The following is a 26835-nucleotide window of genomic DNA, read 5'->3' on the forward strand; positions in this document are numbered from 1 at the left end:
TTGACCTATTACTTATAGTTGAAGAAAAATAGACCAAAACACAAAAAACTTAACACTGTGCAATGAACCGTGAAAATGAGGTCACGGTGAAATAAAACCTGCGCCACTGACATAAAGATCATAAAATATTTCCATACACCAAATATAGTTGACCTATGGCATATAGTATTAGATAAAAAGACCAAAACTCAAAAACTTAACTTTGACTACTGAACCATGAAAATGAGGTCAAGGTCACATGATATCTGCCCGCTTGACATGTTCACCTTACAATCATTCTATACAACAAATATAGTAGACCTGTTGCATTTAGTATGAGAAAAACACACCAAAACACAAAAACTTTACTATAACCACTGAACCATGAAAATAAGGTCAAGGTCAGATGACATCTGCCAGTTGGACATGTACACCTTACAGTCCTTCCATACATCGAATATACAAGCCCTATTACTTATAGTATCTGAGATATGGACTTGACCACCAAAACTTAACATTGTTCACTGATCCATGAAATGAGGTCGAGGTCAAGTGAAAACTGTCTGACAGACATGAGGACATTGCAAGGTACGCACATATCAAATATAGTTATCATATTACTTATAATAAGAGAGAATTAAACATTACAAAAAATTTGAACTTTTTTTTCAAGTGGTCACTGAACCATGAAAATGAGGTCAGGGACATTGGACATGTGACTGACGGAAACTTCGTAACATTAGGCATCTTTATACAAAGTATGAAGCATCCAGGTCTTCCACCTTCTAAATTATAAAGCTTTTAAGAAGTTAGCTAACGCCGCCGCCGCCGCCGGATCACTATCCCTATGTCGAGCTTGCAGGCTCGACAATAAAAAAAAAGGACAATCCACATGTGGTGAGTACAAATGTATTACGAAGGATAATATATATAGTAATTTACTTATGTAACTAATATGCACAGACATAGATTCAAATAATAATTACAATAAAAAATATTGTTTTTTCTTTCTGTTATAATAACATAGTGTTCACTACCTTATACACAATATACAATAAGATAAGTATATAAGGAATGGAACACACCTTTCGTTTAGAGCAGTAGAACTAAGTACATATTCCTTAAATTTTTCGATAAAGAGTTTGATTTTCGTTTTGCATATATACTTTATATCCGAGCGTAGCAGAATTTTTTCATGTGCAGTTTAAGCATAGTCTGTATCGACTGCACATTCAGTTTAATTTTATCGAATTAGCATTTATTTCGTATTTTCCAAATAGCTTATTTGAAATAAAGTATTATTGCATTAACAATGAAATTAATCGAATTATCTGTACAAATTCCTAATAAAATATCCTTTTCAACGAGAACCTCGTCGTTTATAAAGTTACAAAGTTGTAAATTTCTAACAACCATTACTATCAATGGTTTAACATTGTTATATTGATAAAATAAATGGTAAAGAGTTTCAATATTATTAATTTCATTACATAAGTGACATTTTCCATTTGACATGCGCATTATTTTCAGTCTGTTTTCTGTATATATAATCCTGTGTAGACATTTCTATGATGTATGCAGATAGGGAATTAATCCATGACGAGAAATCAGATCCTGAACACGGGGCATATATCTCACATCAAAGGACAGCGATACGCTTTTATTGTTGTTCTTCATTTCAAAACCACAACAAGGCCTTTAACATAGAGCAAAAACTCTCACACCACTGCAAGTTTAAGATGGTTTTTAGCAAAGGTTTGAGCAGATTTTGTTTTTTGAAAAATGACGATTACTGAGAATCAATCCGTGGAGTAATGTCAATACCATCACATGTGCTTAAGAATGTGGTACACGGTTAATTAAAACACTAGTGACTGGGATTTACCATTAAAAACTTCACCATTGGACAGCACTATGTGGAACTGGGGGAGACACATTATACATCAAACATCATGAAATTAAATATTTTGTCCAGAACTATACGAATGAAAATTATGATAGATCCGAATTTTATTCTGATTGATAAACTATTAAGAAACCGAAGTTTTTTTCGATTTATTTACATAAACTTATTAAATCAGCTGCAGCATTAATAATGTATAAAACAATGGAAATAACATTGCATATTGATATAAACGATCAAACTTGTAAAATAAAAATAAATAAATAACTAAGATAAGCTTTAAAACACACTGAAAGTAATTAAGAAATAAGAAAGCCAAAAAAAACAAAAAAAAAAAAACGGAAAGGGTAGAAATTTATGAATATATAAATAAATATCAGGAAATACCAATAAATAGAAAAAAGAAATGAGAACCACTTGCATTCACTTTCACTTTCTCTCAGTCTCTCATACACACATACAATTCTTACTTACACACACACATACATTACTTAATTATGTACATAATTATTGTTTACAATTATATGCATCAAAGAATAAACAAAATCTAATCAAAAAATTTGCTCACAGATTAATATCATACTCTATGGTGGACATATATATTGTAATGGGGTCCAAAATTTTTCATATACATCGACATTATTATTTTTCTTTGCAATATAATATTCATATGACTGATATTGTTTTATTCTATTTTTAAAACCAAAAATATTAGGAGTAAGTTCCTTAAACTTACATTTATATATATAATTTTTTGCTACTAAAAATAAAAGATTCATGAATAAGCTTTCTGAATAGAAACCAAGGAATATCTGCTTTTTACTGATGGCAAAATCCCTGCTATACAATCTTATTTGCTGTAATAATGATGACCAAAATTGATATGTTATTGGACAATCATAGAAAAAATGTACAATAGTTTCGTCATCAAGTTTACAAAAAGTACATGAACTAGAATCTTTCTTCTTTATCTTGTACAAAAAAGAGTTTGTAGGAATTATTTGGTGAAGTATTTTGTATTGAAAGCTTTTTAAATAGGTATCTTTGCAAGACTTCCTTAGTAGCATAAAATATTTTTGCCAATTTTCAATTTCTGAGTCTATCAACTGCTCCCATTTCTCAAATTTTTCAAGGGGAGGTTGAAATATATGATCAATAAGACTCTTATACACAAATTTTGGTTTCTTATTATTAATAATCTGAGTACAAAAAGCATCAGAGATGTTGACATTTTCAATCTGTTGAGAATCACAATATTCTTTTATGTGATCTTTAATAAATTTTGGAATATTGGAGATTAGACTGTAATATTTCAGAAAATTATTTGTAAGAATCTTATGTCTAATCTTTTCAAATGTAAAGAAGTCTTTGTTTTGACCATTTACAATGTCTTTTATATACTGTACACCAAAGTCCTTCCATTGCATATAAATAGTGTAATCTGAAAGTGGCACAAAATTTAAAATATCTAGCGATAATATATCATTTGTACAAGCTTTAGTATAAGGCTTTGCAGTATGTAAGCAAAATAAAACATCTTTCCAAAAAGGATTCTTAACATAGCCATGAATTTCTAGCAGTTTTTCTTTTTGTAAAGAAAAGACTCTGTCACCACCAAATTTGGTTAATTCAGACAGTAATAATGTCTGCCATGATCCCTCTAAATTCAAAAGAAGTCTTCTGACCCAGCTTATTTTTATATATGTACTAAAAGATGACAAATGCACCATGTTCAAACCTCCCTGCATAAAATCCCCAATTAGTGTATTGCGTTTTATACGTTCTAATTTCCCATTCCAAATAAAGTTATAAAAGAGAGTATTTAACTCTTTAATTTTAATCTGGGATAGATTTGGTAAAGCTGTGAGCAAATGAATTATCTTTGGTAATGCCAGAGTCTTTACAACAGTAATTTTACCAAGTAATGTAAGTTTTCTGTGTTCCCAAGCCTTAAGTATTGATGACATTTCCTTGATTTTCTTTGTGAAATTTATATCTAACATAGCTTGTAAATCTAACGAAAAATCTATTCCTAAAAGTTTGAAATTTGACTTTGTCCATTGAAGATTATAATTAGGACAAAGTATATGGTCTGAATATTTTTTGGTTCCAATCCAAACAGCTTTGGTCTTGGATGCATTCATTTTAAGCCAAGAGACCCTTTTAAAAGAATCAAAACATTTTAAAGTCTCCTCTAAAGATTTTTCCTTTCCATCTAAAACAAGAAATGTGTCATCAGCATACTGGCTCAACAATAATTCTTTGTTGTGAATAGGAATACCATGGATGTCAGATGTAGATTTTAGTTTTAGAGCTAATAATTCAACACCTATAATAAATAAATATGGGGATAGGGGGTCACCTTGTCTACAGCCTCGCTCAAGATTGAAGAAACTTGACAAATTACCATTATTTATTACACAGCTTTTAGCTTCTGAATAGAGAGTCTCAAACCATTTGCATATAGATGGTCCGAAATTAAAGCTTTTTAGAGCTTTTACTAGAAAATCCCACTCAACAGAATCAAATGCTTTCTCAAAATCAACAAGTAACAGTAAACCAGTCATATTATGCTCTTCCAGATAGTGCATAAGATCATATAATAAGCGAATGTTTTCCCCAATGAACCTATCTTTAATAAACCCGTTCTGAGTGTCACTTATAATAAATGGCAATACTGGTTTGAGTCTGTTAGCTATAGCTGCTGAAGCTATTTTAATGTCAGTATTCAGTAAACTGATGGGTCGCCAATTACTCATATATCTCCTATCTTTTCCATCTTTTGGAAGGCAAGTAATGACACTCTGATATTGAAAACTAGAAAAATTTCTATGCTCATACCCAAAATATAAAGATCGATATACAAATGGACCGAGATCTCTCCAAATTTTTTTATAAAAATCAACTGTAAATCCATCGGAACCAGGACTCTTACCATTTGTCATATGTTTCAGTGCCAGAGCACATTCATCAAATGTCAAGTTACCCTCACACAGATCACTTTGTTCCTGTGTGAGTTTAACATTATGGTTATAAAAAGAGTTGTCTTCCCTGTCAAATCTTCTGCTTGAATACAGAGTTTTATAAAATTTCTGTTGTTCAAAAAGAATGCTTGACTGTTCAGAAATATGTTTACCTTGGTCATCAATCAATTCAGCCATTGTCTTTTTAATGAAATTACTCTTCTCTAATTTGCAAAAGTATTCAGAGCATTTTTCTCCATTTTCATGCCAGTTTGCTCTTGATCTGAGGAGTAAACCTTCAATCTTTTGTTCCCTTTTATTTTCTAGCTCTAGTTTCTTCCCATATAAAGTAGCTTGAACATTAACATTTGGTGACATATTCATAATATTTTCTAATTGTTCAACCTCTTTTTCAAGCTTAGATGTATGTTCTCTATCCTCTCTATTTTTTTCAATACTATAAGAAATGGACAAAGTCCTGATCTTCATCTTCAGGATTTCAAAAAATAATTGATCATTACATGTAAGTTTAACATCGAGACAATTTTGAATGTCACCTGAAAGATAATACTCAGAAATAGTGTCTTTTATACATGTCTTAAGTTTCTCAACATACTCAACATCTCTTACAAGTTGTGAATTAAATTTCCAATACCCCTTTCCCCGCTTAGCAAGACTGGCAGAAAAAGTAAAGACAATGGCAGAATGATCTGTCTTATAACCGGGTATAATCTTCGTGTTCTTCATAAGAGAATATATGTCCTCAGTGATTAAGAAATCGTCTAGTCGACTTTGTTTAATAGGAGATGGTTGACGCCAAGTAAATTTTCTGTCAGTAGGGTGACATGTTCGCCAAGGATCTAATAATTCTAATTTTTCAATAATTTCTTCAATCTTTTCACGAGATTTGGGATTTCTTTTATGTAAAATGTTATATGTATCTAAATTGCAGTCCTGGATAACATTCCAATCACCACATAATAAAATACTAGTATTAGCATACAATGCTATTTTATATAATATATCATCAAACAATAATGGTTCATCCGTATTATATCCATAAAGACATACTAAAGTCAATCTCTGTTCAAATAAAGTGATATCAATAACAATATAACGACCATTCTGGTCAAATTTAGTGTCATGAATAGTAAAATCTAAACCCTTTTTAAACATGATACTAACTCCAGCGCTTCTATTGTTATGATGACAAAAAATGCAAGTATTGCCCCATTCTTCTTCCTATATTTTTTCAACATCTTTACTGCTATGTGTTTCTTGAAAACATATAATTGAAGCATGTTTGCCCTTTGCCCAATCAAAGACATCCAATCTTTTCTTTTTATTAGAAAATAAACCCCTTACATTCATAGATAGTATAGTAATATTATTATCTATTCCCATAGGTTATGTATATATAACAGATAGAACATAAACCGGAGAGCAAATAAGTTAATTGTAAAACAGTAATAAAGTACATATTGTAATCACATACACACAACACACATACAATAAAATGACACTGGTGATAATGTACAAAACACATCAGATTGGTTTCACAGTATTGGCGTAAATTATGAACCGTATAATATTTAAAAGTTAATAAAAAAAAAACACAACAGAAAAAAAAATGTATCAACATAGACTTGAAGATTATCTTACTCAAAGTTAAATAAAAAATAAAAAATAATTTTGTAGTCTAATAGTGATTCAAAGCAAGGAATGAATTGATTGCTTCTTTATTTATTTATTGAAGTCACAGAGGTGTAGCCTGGTAAAAGTAACTTGAATTGAAGGGGGACACACCTGTTTGTTATCTTGAAAAATATATTGAATTATCTCCCTTATCATCAAAACTTTCAACTATGCTCATATACAATGGAATGAAAATGTAACCTAAACAGATGAGACCAACATTTTTACATTTTAAAAAAGAGTTAGAGTTATCTCCCTTCTTAAGATCAGTATTTCAAAACAACTCATGAAGCTGTTTTCTTTCTAATTTTCTCTTCTATATTGTCAAACAAGTCAAACTTTATTCTTTGGTTACCACTTTTACTGTTTTGGAGCTTCCCATAAACACTACAGTTATAAAACCAAACATTCTCTAGTTTCCCAGTTAGGTTAAGTCTTGACATCAGTCCTAAGTTCTTCTGGGTGATATCATCATGGAATTTTATATCTTTTTTCAATCCTTTTTTGCTCCTCATGATCTGAATTTTCGTATCTGTGTTTCTTACCTTGGCAATGATTGGTCGTATTGCCCCATCTTTTCCAGGAATGCGATGTATGGCAATTAAATCAGTAGGCTCCAAATTAATCTTCATTGTTTTTTTCTGGATAGTTCACAATGCGAATGTTGTGCTTCCTTGAATACTGCTCATTGTAATTTGCAGATTTCAAAGCATCCACACTTCTTAAATTACAATCCTCCACTTTTTCATCCAACTCCTTTATCTTAATTTCTTTCTCCCTTAGTTTCTCCTTCAGAAGGTGATTTTCCAAGTTTAGAGAATCAACATTGTCTTGCAACTGTCCTGTTTTTTCTCTTAACTTACTATTGAATTTTGCAGTGATAGAATCTTTTAGTGTATTCAATAATTGACTAACAATACTTGTAACAAGTTCTTTTAAGTCACTTTGTTTGACTAACGACTCTAAATCAGATTTGATCACTGTGTCCTGAAGGGATTTTTTAATATCTTTTAGGTCTGAGTGAATGCTCATAATGTCAGTGTTGTCAATACTTTCCTCAGACACATCTGAATGGGTTCGTTTGTCTTGCTTTGGTGGTTTTTCTTGTTGATCTTTGTTGCCTCCAGGTTTTTTGGCAGCTAACAATGATTGTACAGTCTTAACACCTGCCTGGTTTTTGCCTAGAGACATACTGTGGTAGTAATGGATAACAATGGATACTAATGAAATTAAATCCAATTTGCACACTAAAAAGTTTATATCCTCTGTATCTTTTTCAAATGAAAATATTTTTCACAATTAAGTCCAGAAACAGATAGTCCATCAAAAACTGAACATGCACATATATTTTCTGTTTATGTTAACACTCTAAAATCACATCAAAATGCCAAAAAACTGCAGAGCTAAATTAGCTCATAACTACTCTAGTGGCCATCTTGTATTGACCTCTGAATGATATATTATATTACGTATTTCTGAAATGATTTTCAATATGATAATTTCAGAAAATAATTACAATATAAGACGTATTACACGTTCAAACTAAATGGCCTACATAACACAGTGGAAACATCACCTTACCAGTGTATACATAGTGTGAATTCTGAAATACAAACGGTGTTTTCCTCTTGCTCCATTAAGTGAATATATTTAATTCAGCTGGTTGGAATTTCTATTTAATAATGTTAGAATGTAAAATGATTAAATCGTTGCAAAAAAGATGTATATTTCAATAGAGACAGCAAGCTTTGATCAGCGAAGGAAACGGTGTTATTACTAATTGATTAACAAAGGGTTAACATTAAACAATGACATACACTGATGATGACAATTAAAGACTATGATAACAATTACAATAAAAGAGGGATGAAAGATACCAGAGGGACAGTCAAACTCATAGATCGACAATAAAATAAAATAGGTATGCGATGTTAATTTTGGTCGGAGATATGTTCACTATCTGCAAATACAGAAATTAGACATCTTTTATATACCAGACAGCATATACAATAAAAAGAAATGAAATATACCAAAAAAGGACATTCAAACTCATTAGTCGAAAATAAACGAAAAAAACGGTGACAAAAAGGAAGCCAAAAGACAAACAGCAATATATCAAACACAATAAGGAAAACTAAATACCGAACATTAAAAATAATCGTTGATGATCTTCAGTGCTTTTGACGCTATTGGAGATCCTCTTCCACATGTGGTACACGTGGTGTTGATAATGCAAAAACTTACCTGGGGATAAGTCTAATTCAGTAGCTCACAGTCACGGAAATAAAGAAAGGGAGTGGTTACGACGAAATGAACATATCTGTCGTCATATGTGAATCAGATATTCCCTGACGATTAACCACTTCCTATTCGTGACGGCGATGTTATCAACTTCATCACTTAGATCTCTTGATTTAATAGATTTCTTGTGAGATCAGCAACCCTCTCCGGAATCGTCAACCTTGGAATAAAGTAGCAACTGGCAGATATGTAGATGATTCTTCATGCCTAATATATCATGAACTGTGTTTTGACGCTAGAGTAAAACTGATGAGGAAAGGAAACACCCGTCCACCGAAAGCTTTATTATTGTATATGTAGAGCATAGGAGGTCGAGTGGTCTAGCGCGTCGGGCAAAGTGCAACGCGATGTTGTGCTACGATACCCTAGTAGCACGAGTTTGAATGCCGGCCAGGGAAGAACAAACAAAATTACAGATCTTACATTACTGGACTGTTATTTAGACCAATTATATTTACAGAATATGTTTTCAGCCTTGTTGTACTACCATCACGGATGGTGATCCGAGGGATAAAATCGGTTGTGTAGTTATCAATCGAATTGTCAATTGTTTGTTTCGAACACGTCATCAAAACGTAACAAATATGATTAACAATTGTATAAATATCATCAATGTGTAAGTCATGAAATACAATTAAATATTAACAATATTTGAATGTTCAATTTTTACATAAAACCACAATATAAAATCATGGCGCTTAAAAAAAATTGTTTATGAGGGATGACAATACTTATAGTTATAATGCATCGCAATTGTGGTTAGAATGATATCGCTTTCAACATTTAGATGTACTTGCTTGAATAACCAATACAGTCTAAGTTTGTACTTTTAAAACGTCAAAGTGTAATAAACTTGTGCTAAGACATATTTCAAATCAATTATTTTGTATTTTTTAAACATGAAAAATATAAAAACAAACAAAGTTTTCCCTGTCATCCTTTATTTGATAAACTTTAAAGTAATATTTGCGTTTGATAGTGAACTATCTACATTCGCATTTTCTATATAGTGTTACCTTTCATATTTAAATCCTTATTTTAATATAAAAGTTCAAAATCGAATGCAATTGTCGGACAGCATATGAATTTAAATATCATGAAAAATTATTATTTATTTTTAATAATGATGTCATTAGAAGCCGGCAACCGGCGAAATTCGCCGGGTATGTCTGCTTTGGCGCCGGCTACTTCAAAATTTTACCAATTCGATGAAACATTGATAATTAAAGAAATTCAGACATAAACGATTTATTTTCTGAAGAACAAAGACTTCAGCATTGACTTTACAAAGTGAAGCAGATTATTTTTATCACTTTTGCAAGTTCTGGTACTTGTTACACGAGACTCGTGACGAGTAGCGTACATCAATCTAAATTTTGGCGGCAAAATAAGTTTGTTACTTCATGTGAACGTGATACAAATTGACTCCAGTTAATGTTTAATCCATTTATTGCAATAAAAACGTCATATTCCTCTCCAAATAGCTTGTCAAACATCGTTTATTTTTTTTTAAATTTTCAGCTTCGTCCGCCATTAAACTGTTGACTAAATACGGATCGGAAACGGATCAGCTATGACCGGAATCCGTATTTTTTACAATAATTACTACAATAATTACTACGGACACATGAATGGAACAGCTGACAGATGAAAATTGGTCCCAAATGGAAAAATTACGCATTCCACACACATTAACAAACTTTTGTTTAGAGTTGTCAGAAGTACTGAGTTTCATAAACTTGATAAACAAGATAGTTTTTTTTTATTGAATACTATATTTCTTAACTTTTTGTCATAAAAAAAAACTTTTTAGTCCTAGACTTTAAGTTTCTCACCAGAACCTTAACTTAAATAACTTTAAATTTGAACCGTTACTTTAATTGTATATCCCGATATGAATTGAACAATATAAAAGGAACATTATTCACATATGACCCATTGTACTATAGTAAGTAAAAAATAATTGAATCATTGTGAATTGCCAGTCCGATAGATTAGACGGCACATAAAACACAAATGAAACCAGTCTCTGTCCACATGAAGCGTATTTCATGAGTAGCTCTCATAAGGTAAATGTATGTTATGCTTTCTGAATAATTTTACACATTTAAAACTTTTTAAAGAATTTCAGAAGAAAACATGATATTGATAATGACACTTTTTAATTGTAGTAGTTTTGACTCATATATATGGTACATCTCCCATTGTAAAACGGGTGTATACATTATCAATGGATCATACATTTACTAAAAAGTGTTCTATATATATCCATATGCGTCTGCGTTTGCATTTCCGTACACCCAAAGACCCTTCACCGTTTCCGATCTCATGTGGATATATCATAACAGAGATATCATTTGTAGCATTGATATATGACATCATGTTATGAATAAAGTCAGAAAAATCTCTTTCTGCTATTTGTACCACTGCTCTATTTTTTGTGGTTTTGAAAGTCACTGACGAGGTTTTCTAACTCAACACCCGAATTTTGTTGTCGCTGCGTTTTTCAATGTGAGGAACGATTTAAACTTGATCTAGCTGTTCAATTGGTAAAATCATTTCAATGAAGGTATTACACCCGTCTTGTCCGTTTATATAGTTACACTTGTTACCACTGACAACTGCTAGAGGACTTGAGCTGCTTACACATGTTCATGTCAAATCATGTGAATGAGAAATCTCTATTGTGTCGTACTTATTGATAACAACAGTTATATTTTTACCGGTTGAATATTGTCGACTTTTGAAAGTTAATGACTCTGACGTGGTCTATAAATGAATATGTACAATTGTAGATGATTCTAGAGGAGTCAACGCAATCATACTTCGTGACAATGAACCTTGATTGTATACTTTAAATGATGGAATGATATACCTACGTGATAGAAAATTTGTAGGAATTGCTAGGTATCCTCCACTGCAGCCATCTCCAGAGAAATTGTTGTAGCTCATTCCAAAAACAGATGTTTGTGTATTTCCTTGAAGTTCTACGCCGGCATGTTTTATTCCATGGGTCATATAAACATTGTGATTAAGTGCAAATTCGTTCTGGTTTGGCTTGAGATTCCAAGATTCATTCATGCTGTTACCAAACGTATATGCTGTATACAATCCACCGTTATGTGTTGTCAGTAGTGCTTTGGCTGTAGCAAATTGAAAATGATAACTTTCCGTAAAAAGAAGGATAAATGATGTTCCTATTGATCCTACAATAAGACATACAGATAGAGTGCCATGAAAAAAAAAATGATATATAACAATAATTAATTGCTTTATGAATTCTTTCAATTACTATTACAAAAACAAATCTATCTAATGAAACAGGTTACTAACTAAGAAAATATTGAATGATTGCATGATTTAATTCCTACCATTGCTTATAAATGACATATAAATTATATCATATGTGAAAGTAATATCCGGCTACATTTTTAATGAATTGTAGAAAAATTGTCTTAAATACATTAAGAAATGCTTTGCTTTTATCTCAGAATATAGCAAATGCAATGTTGAGTAAGGTTTCATTTGTATATCTAACAAGTTTTCCCTAAACAATGCATATCTACGTGACATATTTCATATCATATAATTATTCAAATTCAAAATGAACCAACGTCTTTCATATACATGATATAAGCAGACTATGGTAAAAATACCACAAAAAAAAAAAAAAAAAAAATGGGAAAATATACCATGGAAAATCCTTTAAAATATGTCAAAATCAAAACACATTTAACCAATGGAAAACAACTGACAACACCATGGCTAAAAAATGAAAAATACAAACAGACAAACAATAGTTCACACGACACAACATGGAAAACTAAAGAATTATCAACACAAACCCCACCAAAAACTAGGGGTGATCTCAGGTGCTCCGGAAGGGTAAGCAGATCCTGCTCCACATGTGGCACCAGTCGTGTTGCTTATGTAATGACAAATCCGGTAAATCTAAATTGAATATCTGTGAAATAACAAAAATACATGAACACTGACAAGTTTCCCCGTAAGAGCCTTCTGTACAATTACACAAGAATCCGTTGTCTCTTTTTTGGTTTTGGCATGTCCCTCCATACTACACACATCTATAACAAGTTTATCACAATATTTAAGTAGCAAGCTAAACAAAAAACCAAAGAAATGTTTAATTCAGGTCTGGAGCTGGCATGTCATTTAACTGCTGTAGTCTGTTGTTATTTATGTATTATTGTCATTAGGTCTTTCCACCTTTCCGTGGAAAGACCTATTGAATTTGTTCTGATTATTAGGTCTTTCCACCTTTCCGTGGAAAGACCTATTGAATTTGTTCTGATTATTAGGTCTTTCCACCTTTCCGTGGAAAGACCTATTGAATTTGTTCTGATTATTATTATTATTTTTTTTTTTGTTTTTTTTCTTCCGCCTAAATTTTTTTCTTGCGTAATATTGATGTTTCAAAAGATGTCGCTTAAATATTTGAAATATGATGTCATATTATTTATACGCTTTAAGAATTTACAACTGCGTAACAAAATACTTTACGTTGTAAGAGTTATCTCCCCAAACACTGTTATTCTTGTGGCCACTACTCCTTCGCAACCGTAAAAGATTACGACAAATTTATTTTACCAAATTGCTCGTTATGTCTTCAGGATTAGAATATTCATTTGGATGGAAGCTATCCGGAGACTCCATATGAGAGTTATTTCCCCTTATGCATTTGATATAAGTGATATGCGTTTCTTACTGGTAAACCATCAGTGATATAGGCCTAGGGTCTTTAGATTTGAGGTCCTTGGTTAAAAAAAATGAAAATAAGGTCAAGGTCAAAGGTCAAGGTCATATTCTAAATTTTAATTTTGGCTTATTTTCACTTATTTTCAACAACCGTGAAAGATATTGACAAATTCTTTTTACTAAATTGTGAGTTGCGACATGTTGTAACTTATAAATTTTGGTTGGAAGGGTGCGTAAACAATAAATGAGAGTTTTCGCCCATCTTATATTTAAAATCATGCCTATAGTGATATAACTCATTAACCATACATATTACAGACCTAGGGTCTTTTTGTTTGAGGTCCTTGGTTGGTGACCTTGAAATTGAGGTCAAGGTCAAAGGTTAATAGGACGTTCTAGATTTTGACCTTTGCTTTAAATTCATATTTATACATTATAAAGTCATAGGAACTGACATTTTAGATTGATTTTTAATATTTTGATAATAAAATAGATCTTTACTTGTGGAAAGACCTTCAATTGTTCTTTGAACAATTGGTTTTTAATTTTATTTTTTTTTTTTCTTCCGCCTAATTTTTTTTCTTGCGTATTATTGATGTTTCAAAAGATGTCGCTTAGATATTTGGAATATGGTATCGTATAGTTTATACGCTTTAAAAATTTACAACTGTGTAACAAAATACTTTACGTTGTAAGAGTTATCTCCCCAAACACTGTTTTTCTTGTGGCCACTACTCCTTCGCAACCGTTAAAGATTACGACAAATTTATTTTACCAAATTGCTCGTTACATCTTCAGGATTAGGATATTCATTTGGACCGAAGCTATACGGAGACTCCATATGAGAGTTATTCCCCCTTTTCCCTTAAATTAAGTGATATGCATTTCTAAATGGTAAACCATAAGTGATAAAGACATAGGGTCTTTAGATTTGGGGTCCTAGTTCGAAAATAATAAAAATGAGGTCAAGGTCAAAGGTCAAGGTCATATTCTAAATTTTGATTTTGGCTTATTTTCATTTATTTTCAAATACCTTATGACATATCGACAAATAATTTTTCATAAATTGTTAGTTGCGACATGTCCTTACTTGTATATTTTGATTGAAAGGGTGCGCAGACAATAAATAGGAGTTTTTGCCCATCTTACATTTAGAATTACGCGTAAAGTGATATTACTAATAAACCAAACATATTAAAGACCTTGGGTCTTTTGATTTAAGGTCCTTGGTTTGTGAACTTGAAATTGAGGTCAAGGTCATAGGTTAATATGACGTTCTAGATTTTGACCTTTGCTTTAAATTCATATAAATACATCATACAGCCATAGGAACTAACATTTTAAACTGATTTTTAATATTTCAATATCAAAAAAGATCTTTTCTAGTGGAAAGACCTACAATTGTTCTCTGAACAATTGGTTTTTAATTATTATTATTATTATTATTTTTTTTTTTTTTTTTCTTCCGCCTAATTTTTTTTCTTGCGTATTATTGATGTTTCAAAAGATGTCGCTTAGATATTTGGAATATGGTATCGTATAGTTTATACGCTTTAAAACTTTACAACTGTGTAACAAAATACTTTACGTTGTAAGAGTTATCTCCCCAAACACTGTTTTTCTTGTGGCCACTACTCCTTCGCAACCGTTAAAGATTACGACAAATTTATTTTACCAAATTGCTCGTTACATCTTCAGGATTAGGATATTCATTTGGACCGAAGCTTTACGGAGACTCCATATGAGAGTTATTCCCCCTTTTCCATTTAATTAAGTGATATGCATTTCTAAATGGTAAACCATAAGTGATAAAGACATAGGGTCTTTAGATTTGGGGTCCTTGGTCGAAAATAATAAAAATGAGGTCAAGGTCAAAGGTCAAGGTCATATTCTAAATTTTGATTTTGGCTTATTTTCATTTATTTTCAAATACCTTATGACATATCGACAAATAATTTTTCATAAATTGTTAGTTGCGACATGTCCTTACTTGTATATTTTGATTGAAAGGGTGCGCAGACAATAAATGGGAGTTTTTGCCCATCTTACATTTAGAATTACGCGTAAAGTGATATTACTAATAAACCAAACATATTAAAGACCTTGGGTCTTTTGATTTAAGGTCCTTGGTTTGTGAACTTGAAATTGAGGTCAAGGTCATAGGTTAATAAGACGTTCTAGATTTTGACCTTTGCTTTAAATTCATATAAATACATCATACAGCCATAGGAACTAACATTTTAAACTGATTTTTAATATTTCAATATCAAAAAAGATCTTTTCTAGTGGAAAGACCTACAATTGTTCTCTGAACAATTGGTTTTTAATTATTATTATTATTATTATTTTTTTTTTTTTTTTTCTTCCGCCTGATTTTTTTTCTTGCGTATTATTGATGTTTCAAAAGATGTCGCTTAGATATTTGGAATATGGTATCGTATAGTTTATACGCTTTAAAACTTTACAACTGTGTAACAAAATACTTTACGTTGTAAGAGTTATCTCCCCAAACACTGTTTTTCTTGTGGCCACTACTCCTTCGCAACCGTTAAAGATTACGACAAATTTATTTTACCAAATTGCTCGTTACATCTTCAGGATTAGGATATTCATTTGGACCGAAGCTTTACGGAGACTCCATATGAGAGTTATTCCCCCTTTTCCATTTAATTAAGTGATATGCATTTCTAAATGGTAAACCATAAGTGATAAAGACATAGGGTCTTTAGATTTGGGGTCCTTGGTCGAAAATAATAAAAATGAGGTCAAGGTCAAAGGTCAAGGTCATATTCTAATTTTGATTTTGGCTTATTTTCATTTATTTTCAAATACCTTATGACATATCGACAAATAATTTTTCATAAATTGTTAGTTGCGACATGTCCTTACTTGTATATTTTGATTGAAAGGGTGCGCAGACAATAAATGGGAGTTTTTGCCCATCTTACATTTAGAATTACGCGTAAAGTGATGTTACTAATAAACCAAAGATTTTAAAGACCTTGGGTCTTTTGATTTAAGGTCCTTGGTTTGTGAACTTGAAATTGAGGTCAAGGTCATAGGTTGATATGACGATATGACGTTCTAGATTTTGACCTTTGCTTTAAATTCATATAAATACATCATAAAGCCATAGGAACTAACATTTTAAACTGATTTTTAATATTTCAATATCAAAATAGATCTTTACTAGTGGAAAGACCTACAATTGTTCTCTGAACAATTGGTTTTTAATTATTATTATTATTTTTTTTTTTTTTTCTTCCGCCTGATTTTTTTTCTTGCGTATTATTGATGTTTCAAAAGATGTCGCTTAGATATTTGGAATATGGTATCGTATAGTTTATACGCTTTAAAACTTTACAACTGTGTAACAAAATACTTTACGTTGTAAGAGTTATCTCCCCAAACACTGTTTTTCTTGTGGCCACTACTCCTTCGCAACCGTTAAAGATTACGACAAATTTATTTTACCAAATTGCTCGTTACATCTTCAGGATTAGGATATTCATTTGGACCGAAGCTTTACGGAGACTTCATATGAGAGTTATTCCCCCTTTTCCATTTAATTAAGTGATATGCATTTCTAAATGGTAAACCATAAGTGATAAAGACATAGGGTCTTTAGATTTGGGGTTCTTGGTCGAAAATAATAAAAATGAGGCCAAGGTCAAAGGTCAAGGTCATATTCTAAATTTTGATTTTGGCTTATTTTCATTTATTTTCAAATACCTTATGACATATCGATAAATAATTTTTCATAAATTGTTAGTTGCGACATGTCCTTACTTATATATTTTGATTAAAAGGGTGCGCAGACAATAAATGGGAGTTTTTGCCCATCTTACATATAGAATTACGCATAAAGTGATATTACTAATAAACCAAACATATTAAAGACCTTGGGTCTTTTGATTTAAGGTCCTTGGTTTGTGAACTTGAAATTGAGGTCAAGGTCATAGGTTAATATGACGTTCTAGATTTTGACCTTTGCTTTAAATTCATATAAATACATCATACAGCCATAGGAACTAATATTTTAAACTGATTTTTAATATTTCAATATCAAAATAGATCTTTACTAGTGGAAAGACCTACAATTGTTCTCTGAACAATTGGTTTTTCATTTTACTTATTTTCTTTTGTTACATCTTCTGACATCGAACTCGGACTTCTCTTAAACTGTTTTTAATGTTCGTATTGTTATGCGTTTACTTTTCTACATTGGCTATAGGGGAGGGTTGATATATCATAAACATGTTTAACCCCTCCGCAATTTTGCGCCTGTCCCAAGTCAGGAGCCTCTGGCCTTTGTTAGTCTTGTATGATTTTTAATTTTAGTTTCTTGTGTATAATTCGGAGTTAAGTATGACGTCCATTATAACTGTACTAGTATACATATTTTTTTCAGGGGCCAGATGAAGGACGCCTCCGGGTGGTGGAGTTTCTCGCTGCATTGAAGACCCATTGGTGGCCTTCGGCTATTGTCTGCTCTATGATCGGGTTGTTGTCGCTTTGACACAATTTCCATTTCCTTTCTCAATTTTATAATAGTCAAATTATGTGAATAAGGTTCATCCCTAAACATCAATATTTCTTTTTGTTTCATTTACCGATGAAGTTAAAATCTTATTTAACAAATGCAAAGTTTTTCTGATCTCCACTTTTATTTGTCAAATCTAATTGTTTGATCAACCGTGATGACATTATTGTAGTGTCTTTGTATACTTGTATACAGTCTGTTACACCCTAATAGTATCAGTGGGAAATAAAAAAGAAAGACCTGTATGTAATTTTGATATAGTGTAGTACAATGAATAAAAACATATCTAAACATAAATAGACCTGCACAAGAGTACTGATTTCAGACAAAACTGCTGACATCTGGTTTGAAATAACTCCCTAAAAAAATAACAAAAATTACTATCGTTATTAACATGATTAATGTATCGTAATTATTGTGTTTCCCTTTTTTGTGAACAGATACTAACTACAAGTATATATATAACAAGATGTGGCATGAGTGCCAATGAGACAATTCTCTAGCCAAGCCACAGTTTGTAAAAGTAATCACAAAAGGGAAAACTAATTGTCTTATTTAAATAAAAGACGAGTAGAAACACTTATGAACCACACCAACAAACGACCACCACTGAACAGCAGATATCTGACTTAGGACCGGCGCAAAAAGTTTAGCGGTAAGGTGGTATGGGTGTCTTTCGCCATCTTGGTTAGTTAAAAACAAAGAATCTAAGGTCCAGATTTTCAATCAAGTTAACAAATTTGACGCAGGAATGCATTTAACAATTGGGAATTTGCATTTAAAAGAGCAAATTTACCAGATTATAACTTAGAAATATTAATTTTTTTACAAGTGTGAAGTGAATCATCTTAACTTCATCCTTACTTAACACAATGGTGCAACATTACAATATAGAAAGATACACTCTTATATATCAATTGAAATAGTTTAATTCAATCAAAAGACATGTCAATACAGGTGAACGAATACATTTGAGGGTATCACCAGCCCAGAAGTCAGCACTTTGGTGTTGACATGGACATCAATTTAATGTAATTTCAATAACTTTCCTGTTGACAAAACTTTAAATTTTTCGAAAAAAATAAGTATTTACTTATCCCAGGAATAGATTCCCTTAGACGAATTTGGCACAAGTTTTTGAAATTTTGGGTCCTCAATGCTCTTCAAGTTCGTACTTGTTTGGTTTATAACTATTTTGATCTGAGCGTCACTGATGAGTCTTATGTAGACAAAACGTGAGCGTCTGGCGTATTAATTTATAATCCTGGTACCTTTGATGACTATTTGATCTATGACACACTGTGAATACAAAATCAAATAAGGGATGAGATGTTAAGCAATTTCAGAAAGACCAAAAAAATCTTGAAAAAATGCCGCATAAAAGAATAATGTACACAGCTAAATGAAAAAAAAATGTTGTAAGGTATACAGTATGAATGGAGGACGGACATATTATTTTACAAATAATTCATTTTGTTGTTAAAAGTACGTGCACAGAAGTACAAGTTTATAGTTATACCATGCAAGCTGACTCTAAATTCGGTTTTATAATGTATATCTATTATATAGTCATTTTCAAATTTACTGTTTGCAAAAGTATAAACTATTCTAAATAATAAGGATGTTCTTATCCCAGGCAGAAAACCCTAGCCGTATTGGGCAAAACTATTTTCAACTTTTAGTCCTCAGTGCTGGTCAACTTTGTACTTGTTTTGGCTTTCGAACTTTTTTCATCTGAGCGTCAAAGGTAAGTCTTGTGTGGACGAAACGCACGTCTGGCGTATTAAATTTTAAACCTGGTGCCTTTTGTTAGCTATTATTCATGTGTTTCTCTGTCCTAAATGTTCTCCTATTTATTTGTATTGTAGTCCTGTCATGTAATGTTGTCATTTGAATGATTTATTTAACATAGCCATTAATTCGGGAGATTTGGCATGCAACAAAACCAGGTTCAACCCACCATTTTTTCTTCTTAAAATATCCTGTACCAAGTCAGGAAAATGTCCATTGTTACATCATAGTTCGTTTCTGTGTGTGTTACATGTTAATGTTGTATTTCTGTTGTTTCGTTGTTCTCCTCTTATATTTGATGCGTTTTCCTCAGTTTTAGTTTGTAGTCCGGATTTTTTTTCCTCAATCGATTTATGAGTTTCGAACAGCGGTACACTACTTTACCACGCATTAGAACATTAATAGAAGAAATCCCATCTCAATTTATAGCCGAGGAAAATAAAATCATATTTTAATTATAGTTTAGGGTCCCGTACTTTTTTGTATTAATAATGAGACGTTGATAATGCAATAGTCAATTGAATATAAAAATATATAAATGGTATGACTTTGAAGACATTTCTTTAAAAAGTAAAATCACAAAAATACTGAACTAAAAAGACTGAGGAAAATTCAAAACGAAAAGTCAATAATTAAATGGCACAGTCAAAAGCATAGTCACATTAAACTGACATTATCCTGACTTGTTACTCATGTATAAAATGGTGAATTAAACCTAGTGTTATAGCGCTAAACCTCTAACTTGTATGACAGTCGCATCGAATGCCATTATACTGACAACGATGCGTGAATAAAACCAACAGACATAATAGATAAAAAAGTTAAAATAGAGGTACAGCAGTCAGCATGGTGTCACAATCATGATCACAACAAACACAAACAAATATTTAACAAAAAAGCACGAAAAGCATATATCACATTTATGCCGGCATCACACATTGGCGTATAGACAGACGTGCACCAAACGTATAGAGAAAATTGACAAAGTCGGTATACGTTAGTTGCACGCCAGAGGAACGCTAAGCAATCGTTAAACGCGTGTTGCATAAGTTTGAAGTACGTCGAAATACAAAGGAAAACGCTTGGTGAACGCTACAACTCGAGGAAATTTTCATGCAGCATAAAAATTTTCATCCAGCTCAAGCATGTGTCTAGCAAATACCTGTACGCTACTAGCACGTTATAAATGCGCTACACGCACTTTTAACGCGCTGCAGATAAGTTTGAGACACGTTTAAGGCACATTGTATACGCTTCAAGATCGTTCGACTTTAACTAAAACGTATGCGGGTATGTTTGAATACAATTGAAGATGAAAAACATGTTTTATTAGAATGCCCAGAATATGCAGATTTGCGAACGATATTTTTTAACAGTGTATGTAATATAGAAAGTAGTTTTAGTAATTTAAGTAATGAAGGAAAGTTTTTATTTATGTTTCATGATGATAGAGTTTGTTATTTTACAGCCAAAATCTGCCATGAAGTACTTTTTAAGAGAAAGTGTATTTTATACTCGTAATAAGTGTTTATAATGTTGTTTGTTTTCTTTTGTATAATTGTTTTTAATAGTATGGTGTTTTATGCTAAGGCCACACCAATTTGATTCCTTGTTCGACGGACCCGCCCGCACCTATTTTTTTCAAAACAGAATATTTTAATTTTTTTTATATTCCCGCTTCCCGCATCCGGAAATGTAATCATGTCCATTTCCTGCACCGGTTTTTTTTTGTAAATATTATAAAAAGATATCAACATTTGTTTTTAAAATCACAGTCAAACCTGTATATAACGATTTTAAACATAAAAGCACCCCACCACACTGTGTAAATATCTTTGAGAACATTTGTTTTAGCATGAAACCTATTTATCAAAAGTGAGAGTGCTCCGCTGTAAATTTATAACAGCGGGAATACCTGTAAAGAACAAAAAATTGGTTTCTTTCCCCCTTACTTATATTCCCTATCAAAAAATGTTCGTTGTTAGAATAAAGTACAAAGAACTTCTGCATGATTTGCCTTCAACTGCAATTATATTGTATGCTGGCGAAACAAACTATCCATAGCCGCTGCATGTTTATGCACCTGTCCTGATTGATTCAGGGGCCTGTCGTTCAGCAGTTATCATTTGTTGATGTGGTTCATTGGTATTTTCCGGTTCGGATATATAAATTAGATCGTTGGTTTTCCTGTTCGAATTGTGTACGCTAATAATTTTGGGGTCCTTTTTAGCTTGCTGTTTGGTCTGTATCAAAGCCCTGTGTAAACGGCCGTACTTTGACCTGTGTTTGTTATTATCAGGTTGAGAACGACCCTCCCTCAGACAAGGGGTCATTTTACTGATGTAGAAAAGAAAATAGAAATACCAAAGATTTGTATAGTTCTTCTATACAAAACCTTTGAAAACTTAGAATTCTGTACTCAAAAAGAGGAAAGTTACATAATATGTTAAACATCTTTTTTCTAAAAGAGGGGTCCACTTATTTTGAATAATATTAAACTGTTAAAGTAAATGTGTTAACATGGTTAAAGTCCAGGAATATTGCAAAAATTCTTGGACATGTTTTGACCATTTAATACCAGATAGATATATAGTTCTTTGAGAAAATATGAGCCCTTTTGAACAAACAAATATATATATTGATCCCTTATAAAAAATGTAAAAGGGATATTTATAAAATTAAGGGGTTGCCCCAAAACTGATTATGACTTGGATTGAGAATTGTCTCATTGTCAGTTACACATACATAGACCAGATTTAATTAATTTTTGGTGAACAGGGAAAAAATACTTCAGAAATTAAAGAAATGTCAAAGTACAAGTGATAAATCAAGTTTTAATATTGTCAAAACCTACTATTTTATGTTTACAAAAAAAAATTATAATCGCTTCGCCTCAAAAATTTTCAAATTAAATATTTTTTTATTAAAATTTTCAAATCACTCGCTCGCCCCAAATTTTGGAGTCCAAAAATCCGTAGAACAAAAAATTAAATTGGTGTGGCCTAATAGATGTAATATAAATGTATTTTAATCTGTGTTTTTACAGTCTCTCATAACTCTTTTTAGAGTGGCTCTTTTATAAATTGTTAATATTATATTGTGTTGTATATCAAATGTTTTAAAGAGGTGAGACTCTAATAAATTATTTGTTTGTTTGTTTGTTTGTTTGTTTGTTTAAAATATGAACCAAAGAAATGGCTTCAATTTTTGTATATCTTTTCTTAGTAAAAGACTACAACAACACATACGTAAATATTTACAACAATTGTAATTAACAATGCAGTGGTCAGCACATACAAAGTGTATGCCATTAGAAGTAAAGATACCTATATAACATTTTGGATCCATTGAATGCTCCTTGAGGGTTAATAACGATAAATCAAGACCATTGCAAATCGACTTTTAAAGGGCAACGCGTGCAAGAAACGTAGACAATGCTAATTTGGCGGCAGGGAAACAAAAAGATAAATACACCTCCATATATTTAAGGATGTTTGCTCCTCTACTTTATGAATTTTTGCCAGATTTTCGAAATCCTCTGGTTTTATCCATGTATTAACATTAAAAAAAATTGCCCACTAACCCCTACTTTTCTTTTCATATTTTTATTACATATTATTTAAAAAGCCATATTTCAAAATCTTATGAAATCCTTGTTATTTTTCCATTGTTTTTTAAACAAAAACGGTGACAATGTTAATTGAAAGAAAAATCTAGAGAGAATTATTTCCCGCCAAATTTTCAACGGCTTATATCTTGAAAACAAGCACACGGACCCTCCATTTTTTCTGCTTTTATAGTTTCTTTATTTATATACTTTCAATTTATAACAGTTTTTTAAAAAGCTTGTTATTTTTCAACAGAGTAGCGAACATCCTTAAATATTTTCTTTGAGTTTCTTTTGAAAATTCTATTATACCTGATACTGATGCTAAGAATATTGAAAAAAAAATGAGTCCAAGAGATATGAAATGTTTCAATATTTTCCCAAATTGAAGATTGACAAAGGCATCATCGAATATGGTGTATTACAAATCCAAGTATACAACACAAATACATAATTCAAAAAGAATAGGGTATCATGACTTGATCAAAGAAAAAAACCCAATCATTTGCCGATCCATTTTAATGAAAATACTTGAATTTACCGCTTTTGATCTTTTCGAATAATATGTTTCTACATATTCAAATTGCCATGTGCATTAAGACGGTCTTAATTATCATGATTATTGACCAAAAACTTCTTTCTCTTTTAAGACCAGATATGACTAAAATAGAAAAAGAAAGCAAAACAAACCTTGCTATAATACTGTTACAGTAGTATTTTTGTTAACATCATTTGCCCTTCAATGGAAAAATGTAAATGCAACTATGTTAATCTATATTATACTAACAGCTACATAAAATTCAAAGAGATTAAAAAGTATAATAACACATACCTGCAGTTGTTGTATAGATTGAAGTAGTCTGTAGGATTGACGATTGAGGCAAATCATTCAAATTACTGTCACACAAATCTCCATCGCAACAGTTTTCACGCTGAACCGATCTTTTTCCGACCACAGGATAAGGATATTGTACAGTTTGACAAAGCTAAAAATATTGAATATGCATGATAGAAAATGCATGCTGCTAACTCTGTGACTGGTATGTTAAGTGTTAATTAGCTTTTGAAAAGTAAAATCACAAAAATACTGAACTCAGAGGAAAATTCAGTCCAAAAGTCTCTTATCAAAATCAAATGACAAAACACATCAAACGAATGGACAGCAACTGTCATATTTCTGACTTCCTACAGGCATTTATAATGTAGAAAATGGTAGATTTAACCTGGTTTTATAACGCTAAACCTCTCACTTTTACGACCGTCTCATCAAATTACGTAATATTTACAACGATGCGTGAACAAAACATTATAATTTATAATATTTATTTAGCCGGTTAGTCTCCGAGCCGACGATCGTCTGAAGTATTATATAATATTAGATAGTTCATGTATGTAATGCACTTCATAGCTTCATATAGTAATTGCTTTTATTAGTAGTTTAATCAATTAAAACCAAAATAGAGTTCCGTAAATTTTTCCTTTTTTTCATGAATTTATGACAACTCGCACCACTCAGACGCTCTCACTTAATATAACAACTTGCATCACTTTATCAAACTCCCACCACTAAAAAACAGAAATATAATAAAATCGTAGAAGTGTGTTTAATCATAAATTTGTTTCCCTTTTCTTTTAGTAAATTCCTCCTTTTTCGGAGCACCGAGTCTCAAAGAGACAGAACTCGCGACACCAGAAAATAAAATAATACAAACTCGCACCACTGAAGAAATGTTTTCAAATCATTAGAGATTTCTAGATTGACCTGGTTATTTCCACCGTTCTTGGTGCACCCATATCACGTAGAGACAGAACTTGACTCTCACCTTTCGAAAATAAAATTACGACTCACTAGCCCAACTATTGACTTTTTTTTAATCATCAGTGGTGTATATTGTCCTTTTCTTCTCCAAGTCATTTCCTCCGTGCTACGAGCACCTGTGTAACACTGAGACAGAAGCTACTAATTAAACATTCAAACTCCAATGGAAGAAGAACTATCAAACTTATAAACATTTTTAACATAATACATAAATGAGAAACACGAACCTAAACTGTGTATCAACATACTCATTTCAAGTAGTCTTCAAGTCACGCTTGTTGTAGTAGAATCATTACAGAAAGTCACACAACACTAAAAGAAACATATGTATAACGACTATTAACCTAAATACAAGAAGTCAATAACTTTCGCTTTTGTCTTGACATACATTTCGGTAAAATCTTTCTCCAAATCGTGATTCTTCGGATATGAAACATGACTTTAAAATAAATTGATGTAATGTCAATATATTACAAATTTATCCCTTGCAACATTATGCCATATAATTTTCATTTTACGTAAAGATGAGTCCAACACTGTGCGGGACAAATTTGCCATTCCGGTATCGGCAAATCTGACTTTGTCGGTTTACAAGATATCAAAAAAAAAATTTGCCCAGTGATAGATTATTGAAAAATTAAAAAAATGCCATATGTCCCAACTTGTCACTGTTGTCACTCTTGTCACTGCAGCTGATTAAAAGTACATTTCCCATGGGAAATTTGATAATTCCCATGGGAATATTAGAATTTCCCATGGGAACATTGAAAGTTCCCATGGGAAAAATGACTTTTCCCATGGGAAGTTTAGAGTTCCCATAGGAACTTTAAAGTTCCCATGGGAACATAAGTAAATTGTTTGTTCCCATGGGAAGTTCTAAATTTCCCAAGGGAAACTTTAAATTTCCCAAGGGAACTTTTCCTCCCAAGGGAACTACTTTTCTTCCCATGGGAAAATACTTTTCCCATGGGAACAATATTTTTTCCCATGGGAACAATATTTTTTCCCATGGGAACAATAATTTTTCCCATGGGAACAATAATTTTTCCCTTGGGAACAATATGTTTTCCCATGGGAACAATAATTGTTCACATGGGAAGTGATATAACTAAAAAGAAAACATAAAAAATCCTCTAATTGCATGAGTGAAGCAATTTCACAAAACGGACTAAGTTATTATGGGTACAAGTATTTCTTTGAATCTTAATTGTAGAAATATATAATTGTGTGTTCTACGATTTTTGTCTAGGCATGCTTAATTGAAAATAAATCACTATGTGTCAAAAATTTAACTACTATAAATTCAGAAATTACTGCTGTTTTTATTATTGTGAAAATAGTGACAGGGTTATAATCACAATAATATACACTTGCATATTGAAATTTTTTATGAACTAAACAGGATTATTCTAAATTTTGCACACAAAAAAATGATGAAATTGAGAAAAATCGCACTTACAATTGCTAGCAATAATTTCTGAATTTTCAGTATATAGTTTTGCATATATAGCTTTCACA

At 31.6% G+C, this 26835-nt stretch overlaps 1 protein-coding gene and 1 long non-coding RNA gene across 2 annotated transcripts; both read right to left on the bottom strand.

Moving 5' to 3' along the window:
* Nucleotides 1-7161: 7161 nt before the first annotated feature.
* Nucleotides 7162-7731, bottom strand: LOC139504091 (uncharacterized). Its single transcript, XM_071294151.1, has one exon. The coding sequence runs from the start codon at nt 7729-7731 to the stop codon at nt 7162-7164; it is 570 nt and encodes a 189-aa protein (XP_071150252.1).
* A 9957-nt stretch (nt 7732-17688) lies between these two features.
* LOC139503765 (uncharacterized) lies at nt 17689-25680 on the bottom strand. The gene is made up of 3 exons (XR_011659186.1): nt 25545-25680; nt 24331-24484; nt 17689-18459 (listed from the first exon to the last, which is right to left on the bottom strand). It is a non-coding gene; the product is annotated as an uncharacterized lncRNA (long non-coding RNA).
* Nucleotides 25681-26835: the final 1155 nt, after the last annotated feature.

The sequence above is a fragment of the Mytilus edulis genome, chromosome 14 (genome assembly GCF_963676685.1).
Source record: "Mytilus edulis chromosome 14, xbMytEdul2.2, whole genome shotgun sequence".
Lineage (NCBI taxonomy): Eukaryota > Metazoa > Mollusca > Bivalvia > Mytilida > Mytilidae > Mytilus > Mytilus edulis.